General features: G+C 33.3%; 1 protein-coding gene across 1 annotated transcript; it reads right to left on the bottom strand.

The window, feature by feature from the left end:
* Window positions 1–1,477: 1,477 nt before the first annotated feature.
* LOC128243671 (transcriptional regulator ERG homolog) lies at window positions 1,478–7,946 on the bottom strand. The gene is made up of 4 exons (XM_052961560.1): window positions 7,874–7,946; window positions 6,990–7,049; window positions 5,049–5,129; window positions 1,478–2,455 (listed from the first exon to the last, which is right to left on the bottom strand). The coding sequence occupies exons 1-4, from the start codon at window positions 7,944–7,946 to the stop codon at window positions 1,908–1,910; spliced, it is 762 nt and encodes a 253-aa protein (XP_052817520.1). The 3' UTR covers window positions 1,478–1,907.
* Window positions 7,947–10,373: the final 2,427 nt, after the last annotated feature.

A 10,373-nucleotide genomic window follows, 5' to 3' on the forward strand; every position in this document is an offset into this window, starting at 1 on the left:
GTATTAGTTTGGTTATTTTTTAAATACGTATACTATAACCGACAGATAATTCAGCCCGCCATATCTGACGGCAGCACTGCTCAAATTTTGTCGATTTGTGAACATTTTTGCAGATCATTTCATATTTGCAGACAGGGTCAGTTTTGATAATTTCAGTAAAAATATTTCGCATACATTCATGAGTAAACAAACACAATTTCTTGATAAATTTCTTGAAGACTTTTAAACGCACCTAAATTAATTCACATTCAGAGCAATACACCTGTAGGATTCAGTACACTAAAATGACAATGACTTCATCAGTTTTCCAAATTACGCCATTTAATGTTTTGTGTACATTCTCTATGTATTTGCAACAAGATGAATCCATCTGTCATAATTTCCTAGAAGAGTTGAAAGTATCTTAATGTTCGGCTGTTGTGTATTCATCTGTTCTTTTTGTGATGCATGTTTTTTTTAAATTTAAAATAAAACATACATGTACGCACACATTACAAATGAGAACGCTATAATATTTGTGTTAATGAATTTGATATGCCGGCTCTAGATTTGTGTGTGCATAGACTTATTTGTAAAACAGCGTCATACGAAACAAAAAAATTCTTTTCCGTGTATTTTCTGTTCTAAATTGTTAGCTTAACTACGTTTTTAAGTCAAATAAATTGTCTGATTGACATTTTTGTAGTATGAAACACCTACGCTTTATTTGCAAAGAGACGTAATAATTAATATACGAAACAATCCGACTGGTTTTAATTGACGCTTTCCTTTTCATTAAGATTAGAATGCAAAACCAACCATGGCAAATAATCTAGCCGTTTTGCTGATGAATGCAAAACCTATTTCATTTTATAGTTTTCTTCTTGTCTTTGAGAACAAACGCAATGCTCCTTAAATGGGCTATTGGCTTTAACGTTTTGACCCAGCAATACTTTTACATTTCAAAACAAAAAGAAATACAAATGACGAAAATTTATTCATATATTTTGTATATTTCATCTCATTTTAAATATTACAAATACATATTTACACATAAGTTATGAAAACAATGATCACAGATAAAGGCGGAACTGTATTGTGAAATGTTTGACCTTTGAGACTATATAAGATTACGTCAGCCATGATGTCAACAATGACGTCATCTATGATGTCCACTATGACGTTGGATTTCAAAACAAACAATGATTTAAGCATGGCCTATTACTATAAGTATTTATAGTACTATTTCAACATTAAATTCTGCTTTGATAATAAAATGTGGCTCACTATAAAACTAACTTTAATATGTTATTGTAATAAGTCGATTCTTCAAGGTCAAATATTTCACAACACTGGTCAAATAGTAAATTTTATAGAAATATTCGTTTATATGTTTTAGAGACAATCTCATTTTGTGACTAGATAGTTAAATTAAAATTAAACATCAATCTAGCATACTCATTTCACACATTGGAAAATTTGTGTGAATTTTCACCGGACCAATCTTTCAATTTTAATTTTTAACAACTCAAAATCCGTAAACCGGTTTAGATTATATAATCGGTTTACATACGCTATTAAAATAGAACGCAACCAATGGTCGCCATGCTAATACGCCGGTATAGTACAATTTAAATTTGACTAAAATCATATCTTAAATATACACTGAGATCGTGCACTTTAGATCGACAAGCCGAAATGTAAAAACTATTTTGACATTTCAGAGAAAGTTGAGAGAATGAGCAGTCAAAATAATGCTTGTAGACTTCTCTTCTGTTCACATATGTTCATTCTAAAATGTGTGTGTACTTCCAACAACTTGTTCCACTTTCATTCATACATCACTTCTCGTCAGCAATTTGAGTTGCACCACAGTAAACTGAGTAAATTCAGTGTTTTTCTTTTAAATGGCACTCATATTTCACCCCCTAGTATGTCCGTCCGTAGGTATCTGTTAATGTATAAGGCGGGGGGATGGGGGCGGCGTGGTGACTCATGTGCTGAGGTGAAATGTTTTGATAGAAAGAACAACTTCCGTTAGAGGGCGCCCAGTAGCTGGACGGTGGCGGGAAAAGGCTGGGTGATGACGTAATAGGCGCATGCGCATTCAGGTAGTTAAATTTAGAATTATGGTGGTAACTTGTCATTAACAAGTCTTGCTGGTATTTATACGCCGACGGATCCGGTGCCGTTGGTTGCATTGCCTGAGCTAGTCCAGCAAAGTCAAACTTATAGGCGTACCTCTTCCCGTGCACTTTGGTCATAATGTTCTTATCGTAGTAATATCTCAGCGCTCGGCTAAGTTTGTCATAATTCATGTTGGGTTTACTTTTTCTCTCGCCCCAGCGCCTGGCTACCTCATCAGGGTCCACGAGTTTAAATTCCCCATTTGTGCCCTCCCACAGTATACAGTTGACGTTGCCGCTGTCAGAAAGTAGTTCCAGCAAAAACTGCCATAGCTGAATTTGTCCACTGCCTGCAAGTAAAGAATACAATAATATAGTTTACGAAAAAGAAAGTAGTCCTACTTCCATATTCAGTAAATGGGTCAATTTATATATAACACTGAACTAATATACGTTTAGATACTTATATAGTTTTCACAAATCTATTTGTATTTGCATTATAAATGAATTATGTCAACTCTCTCGCTTTTTACTATAATATATTTTATATATTATTTTATTTTCATATATATACATATTTTCTAAAACAGTCGGCTATATACTGAGTGGCTGATCTTGTCCTGCGACATAAACGGTGATGCATATATAAGGCAAGGAAGTGTCTTTAATATTCTGATATATCCACTCATTTTAACAATATCAAACTAAAACATTATAAAAAATGCACGTAGAAGAGAAGCAACGTGTTCCATCCTTTAATATTCTTAGAAATTCGTCACCGAATTACTGCAGTAAAAAAACATGGAGATGTTTTAATTCTTGAATAAAACAATTAAACCGATTTTCAAAACTAAATATGGAAATAACTAATTGCTTGCCAAAATCATTAATGTTCTTGATCAAGTGCATTTGATGAATTTATTTTTAGCTTTAAAATTATCTTTGTTCTTTATATTCAATTTTTCAAAAAACTTCTTTTTTAAGTTCAGCTTTTCTCAAGAGTCTTCATACAAAATCCACATCGCAGAAACATTTACCAGAACTAGACGCCATATTCAACAATTATTTCAAGAACTTGTCAAATAATCCATTAGTCAAGAATGAGTTATATTCTTTCTTTGGTAATTCACACACAATTATATTGACGAAATAATCGCTAAGATTATGGAAAAGGCTCATTAATTCCAAGGACCGGAAGTCGATGGCTTCGTTGCCTTAGCTATATCGAGTCGGTATAAAAAAATAACTATTTTCTCCCTTGTGTTGAATAAAGTGATCATGTGCGTGTGTATGACTGTGTTTTTACTCGTATGATTGTTTCTTTTTCTCATTTTAAAGATGTATCATATTGTGGTAAATATTACATTCCATTTAATATGTGCAGAAAAACATCAATTTAAATATGAAGTCATTTTGTTTGTAAACCGTTTAACCTTGCATGTAAATACATGTAGTCGTTTTTTTTGTTCCGCTGTATACTTTGTTAATATATAATCCATTAAATGTTGTTTATGGAAATTTAAGCAACTTTTTTTCTATACAAGATTTCAGTGATAACTTTGCATCGAATGTCCAGTCATTAGAACACTTAGCGAAGAATTCGCTCGTGAATATTTCAAACATAAAAATACAACTCTCTCTTTATAATTCATTAGGGAATGTATTCTGAATTTAAATCAGTCTGACAGAATTAACCCTAACCAGTCGATGCACTTTAAAATACTACTTTAGAAATAAGATTCTAAAAGTCCTATTTAATGCTATTTAATCGAAACAGACATAAATTCATAATCATAATCCTCAATATAGCCCCGGTGTCATGGTAAATTAATTATTATTATAAAAATCGCAAATCTCGTCGCATCGATATCAAAAGGAATGAATATACCGCGAGAGTTTAGATCGCTAATTGTAAATAGCTAATTACAGTATGAAGAGGGACCAGTCCTTGAGTGTATGGTCGTGATTTTGACGCTAGCCACTTCATTTTTCAGCCCTGACAAATATAAGAGGCGTTCTTTGAATAGGCACGATTTTCTCATTAGTTTACGATGTCAGGTCGCTAAATTTCATAGTGGATAGCTAACTTTATCTTTGTTTGGCATTTTATAAGGGTCTTATCAAAACAATTGTCTGTTTAGCTCTCTATAGTTGATAACGATAAAAATTCGAAATCAATTTCGTTTGATTTCGATTCTAAATACGGGTGCGCGCGCACGTCCTTCACTGGCGCGTGCGCTATGACATAAAACGCGATGTACGGACATTTCGATTGACTTTGAATATTGATTACTCTATTATCTCTGAAACCTGTTTAAAAGAATAAGATGTCACTTTTGTTTTCCCTTACAATTAGTATCTTATGTCAGATAAGCGACTTCAAACTGCTCATATTAAAATTTTGTTTTAACATTTTTAAGAGCATACGCAATTTCAGTAATTCCATATTTATTTTCTATAAACAATTTACAGCGAGATTATCTTTTTCTTTAATTTATTTTAAATTGAAAAAATATTTTTTTCTCTTCAAGGATCGGTTTGCCACTGTAAAATAATACATATCAACTAAATGAAATAAAATATACCTGTGTTTAATAGCTGCTTTATCTAGAAACTTTATTTGTTTCACTTTGAAACATTATAATTGTTGCTATTGCTATGTGTTTCTTTGTTTTCATTTGTATTACTGTAAATTAAGTGAAGTGAAATTTATTGCTTATTTTTTTTAATTAATATTACGTATGTAAGTATTTTATATTTAGCACGAGAGGAATCCCATTAGCGGTGTAAAATATGAATATTATTCAAAAACGTCCGAGCTTTACTTTTCGCAATCGTTCAGTAAAAATAATTTTTAGTTTTATATATTTTTCCAGTGTGCCATCTGTTTAGAATAAAGTGAGTATCAAACTATTGCTTGAACCGGAAGTGGAAGGCGCTCACCTTGCGGTCTCCATGGTGATGAGCCGGGCTCCAGAGAGGGTTTACCTATGGCCGACAGCGGACTGTGGGGATGGGGATAACCTGGAATAAAATAGAACATGTCTGTAAAATTCCCGTATGTGTTTTCAGTTCTTTTCTTTATTTGGGCGGAGCTAAGACTTACCAATGTGTGACAGAGGACTGCGGGGTGGCAGTAACATGATAGACCATCCGGAACTCCTCGGTCATTTTTCATCAAAAGCAACCTCGGATATACATTTATGCTGGTACATCAGTAAAAGTAGTTCGTAAAATGTTAAATAATACAATTTGTTAATTGTAGTGTTTTCACGTGTATTTTGTATTCCTACATTTTAATAAAATGCCAGTGAAGTGTATTGAATTGAAATTACTACGCGATCTTCATGCATCTTAGGTAAATGTAAATATTTCTGACATAGTCACCGTCCATATACATCCAAGGTTGTTTTCGATGGAATATGGCCGTGGAGTTCCGAATGATGATGAACAAAAATATTGTTAAGAAGACAAAAAAAAAACTCCGTATATTAAACATTATATGTACCGATGATTGTTTATACCTTTCCCGGTGTATGTCCACTAAATATATATTCTGATGGATTCCAAAAAAATATTAGTATAAAATGTTTTATGGAATGTACACTTAAATAAATTCAAGTTCAGTTTATTTTTCAAGTTAGGACAAAAATGCCGAATAATATGAGAAATAGTACAAATCACTTCGGACTTACAAGTATTATAGTGACCTCCAAGTCAGTCCCAAACAAATATATGGGCTGACCGGTTGGTCTGCACTTTTTCTTAAATAGTGTTCTTAGTCCTTAGTTTTAAGCATACAAATTAAGTTTTCTTATCGTTGAAGTCAGACATGTATTTCTAAACCGAGTTTTCGTGACGCCAATAATTTTATGAGACGACCGTGTCACGTGCTGTTAAAAGGCATTTTCGTGTTAGCAAAACTTTGATAAATTCCCATAAAATGAGATAAATATTCCGCCTTTTGACATTAATAGAATAAACGGAAGAGATAATCACAGATTTCGTACTAAATCGCACAAACAAGCGTCTAAGACAGCCAGACTCCGAGACAAGCGCTTGACAAAATGATGGCGGCAGTAATTTGCTCCGTGTTTCAACAATGTCGTGCGAGGTAATCCGAAGTCCTCACGAAATCTGTCAATTTGGACAATGGTTTTATTTCTTGTAAATAGTACAGATGAAACGCGAAGTGAGTGAGTTAATTTACGTTTAACTAAAACATACATGTATTCACTCATTATGAAAAACATACTAATTGTCATTGTAAGCTTACGACAGTACTTCGAATGAAATCAGAATACGAGTGTTGTCTCAAAATAACGTATCATTACGAAAGCCATGCAAATGTTGTCTGAATTTATATAATTGACTGTAATATACTGATTGTTAAAGCTGACCAGAAAAGTTGCTGATTTTTTCGTGTTTGTTGTTTTCATTTAAACACATTTTGGTTGTTTCTTTTGATAAAAAGGCGTTTGAAATAGAATTGCCATCAAAACATTGTGTATAGTTTTTAAAAACAGTTTATTCAATATCATTATCATAAACATCATCCTTATCTTCATCAACAGCAGCAGTGGTAATAGCAGCAATAACACCACCACCACCATTATTGGCATCAACAATACCAACGTCATCATCATCAGCAACAGCGGCAGCACCATCGTCACTTATGTATTCACAAGTGATTAGCGCATTCGCTTCCTTCATAAGGCGGGTTTGGTGTGTTCCCCCACCCACCCCACCCACCTCAACACACGAAATAAGACCACACCCGCATGATATCGTAGCAACGACAGTAATAAACATTTGAAGCAATACTTTAATTCACGCTTGATGCAAATAAAGTGAGTTTACAAAAAAACACGTCTTTACACTCACCCTGGTGAATCTGTGAAGCGGGAGACTGTGGTGTCCAAGCTGTCTTTCCGTACGTTGATTCTGAAAACACGCGTACACATTTCAAAAAAGATGTAAGCTTATCTAACTAAATTTCATTCTTTTAATAAAGTCATCAAACAACAGAAAACATAATCGCCATCATTAAACGCCAATATTATCACCATCAAAATTGGCATTACGTATCAAAATAACAATTAAAGTCCTAAATCATATACATATAATTGCATCTAATAATTTTGAAGGGACACATGGCTCAAGTTTTGTTTTTATCATTTTTTTCATATTTTTGATATGAATTTTTAGTACAGACACTGAATGTGAAACAAGAACAATAGCATGAATAGAATACTGTTATCAAAACAAATAGAAACTATACAGCTCCTATAGCAAGTCATATACAGGAAACGGCGCACCAAATTTCCTTTCCGTATAATTCACTGAACACGGTATCAGATAATAATATTATGAATGTGTCGAAATATTATTAAAGGAAAAAGAAAATATTTTTGCACCCATTGATTTCTGCAGAATTTTCACATTTTGTTTCCTCTACTCAGTATGGGTTTCTATTCAATATTTATGATGAAAGGGCATAAAAAGTTTGATACTTAAAAGTAATAATATTTACGGTATTTATATAATAGCCCGTCTAGTATTTTTCGTTCATTTATAGAAGAAAGCTCTGTTTTAAATTTGAAGAATTGCAACAAAGGCATTATACATGTTATACAATAGTAACATAGTTGACTTCTATTTCATTAAAGTTAATTAAATATTTACTTATTATTTATATATATACATTTATATTTTTGTTTAATTCATTTTTTTTTAAATATTCAGTGCGGAACTGTCTCGTAGCTCACCTGGAAACATCATGCCCGAAAAACTCGGGAAACTGCACGCGCGATAGTAATCCTGCTGCTTAAGTCCCTGCATTATCTATTTTTTTCACAAAAATATTATTATCTATATCTCAACTTCCTCTGTTTTCCTGTCCCGTAGGATACTTTTCCGTTTCCACTCAATTTTCCCTTTTCCTATGTTTTATTTTGCGAATACTTTTTACTATTATCTTTCTCGACTCCGAAACTTCCGATGTGGAGGTCGACAATTTCCGACTCGGAACAAGTACCTACCGGTTACAAGTCTCAATTCTGAATTTGGGAAGGAAATGGAACTACGCTTATTTTAGTCATAGTTCCGATGAAATTTCATCAATAGAACAAGCAAATAATCATTGATTATCATAAAATTGTCCTCAAAAACGAATCGGCGCGAAGGAATACCGATCGCCAGCCTCTGCAACATTTTCAACCAATCACAATTGAGGAAAATCGATGGGAGTTACCGATACTGCTCTGGGATGGCGCTTAGGCTGAAAATGTCGTCTGATTCAAAGCATCAGTGTGGAAATTGAAACTATTATGACAAAACACAAGTAAACACAAAGTTTCGACTTAATCATGGGACTGTATTTGCGAATTTGACACACAGGCACTTTATTTGTTTTTCAGAATAGTTTTATTGTGTACATTTTAATGGAAATAAACACGTCATAAATACATGTGTATTTGTTAATGCCGATTTGTTTATTTATCTTAATTTGGTGTTTACTAAAACGTTTGGTAGAATTTGATTGAAATTAACACCGTTTTAAAATTGAGAAAGAAAGCGAAGTAAGTAAATTTACTTAAATATATGACATGAGTATACAAACATTGCTGCTTCAGTGATTTATTAGAGAGAGTCATAGCTTTGAATTTTCTATACAAAAGAATACCAGTCCATATTTATATAAAATAAATGTGTTTCACGGCGACGATAACAATACCTTTTCTCTAATAATGATAATTATCAGTTTAAGATTAATTCTGTTCATTGACAACATCAAACATTTTCGGATTAATATTTTCTTTTCTCTAGGCAATTTGTGTTACAAATGCCTAAACCACTGCGAACAATGATCAAAATTAACTCAATGTGTATGATTATAAGAAAACGGGAAGGATAGAAAGTTATCAATTAACAAAAAGAACGTTATCTAGAAATACGTTTCAATTTCTGCGAGTTAGATTCGAATTTATGACACATTTATAAACGATTTGCATATAAACCAACGTTTTTGTACATAAGCATACGATAAACGTATTTGCAGTGCACTCGACGCACAATTCTTTATCCACATGAACATGCAAACCCATAAAAGAAAGAAAAGATAAAACAGTAGCAAACAAAATTAAGATACGTGATGCTAAAAAATAAACCTTTTTTCGGTGCTTCATGTAACTGGAAAAACAAGTAAATCACTAAATATAACAAACGTTGTGTATTTGTATATTGAAATGTGTTTTTTTTTTATATACTGTTTATTGATAATCAAATGAGTTTTCTCAACAAATATTGAAGCCGTTTGTATACATGTATGAGAAGGTGAAAGGGTCATGCACTAGGCTATGAGGTCACGGCCCACAACGAAATTGCCCTTCTTGTTATAATTATGTAAAATCACTCCAGTTCACCATTTTATTATGAATTTGCAGAAAATATTTCAGTTATGACACTATTTTCCCGCAAATTATGAACACTTTGTCTGTTCATTTAACACCAGGAAACCATATCAAGATAGTTTCGTTTTTCTGCTATCATCATTTCTTTACAGTCACCCATCTATAACGTCCATGTGCCACAGTCACTGCCGCTTCTCTGCGGTCATCTCTGAATACATCCTCCCAAGAAAGAGGTCCTGCAAAATATCATTCAAAAATGATATAAAAAATCTTCAAATATGATATAAATCATGTGTTAACTTGGAAATACATACAAGAATACAATGTAAACATCATAAAATGCTACATGAATGGGAAGAAACATTTTTCTGAGAACTACTTGAAGGGGTACTACGACCCGGAAGCATTTCGTTGTTGGCCGGCACCATAAGTGTCTTCCATGGTTAAGAGTGTACGATAGGTTCATACCAACCCGAGCGCAGGGTGTTCTGCGGAAATAAGTTTTCCGCTGAACACCCTGCGTGAGAATTGAGATGAACACGAGCGGCCATGGTAGATGCTTTTTCTCCAACCTCAGTTAAACAAAATATAATAAAAATGAACTTTAAATTATTTTTTACATACGGGTACCTTTATATTTGTCTGTGGGCAATATGATACTAACCTCCATGGCCGATTGTGTAAGATAGGTTCATCCAAACCCTCACGTAGGGTGTTTTGCGGAAACGATGTTTGCCGGGTTTCCGCAGAACACCCTGCGCGAGGGTGGGGAAGAACCTTACGCGAGCGGCCATGTTATATGCTTTTTTGTCACACGTCAGCTAAACAAAATAAAGTAAACATTATTTTAATGATT

The sequence above is a fragment of the Mya arenaria genome, chromosome 8 (genome assembly GCF_026914265.1).
Source record: "Mya arenaria isolate MELC-2E11 chromosome 8, ASM2691426v1".
NCBI lineage: Eukaryota > Metazoa > Mollusca > Bivalvia > Myida > Myidae > Mya > Mya arenaria.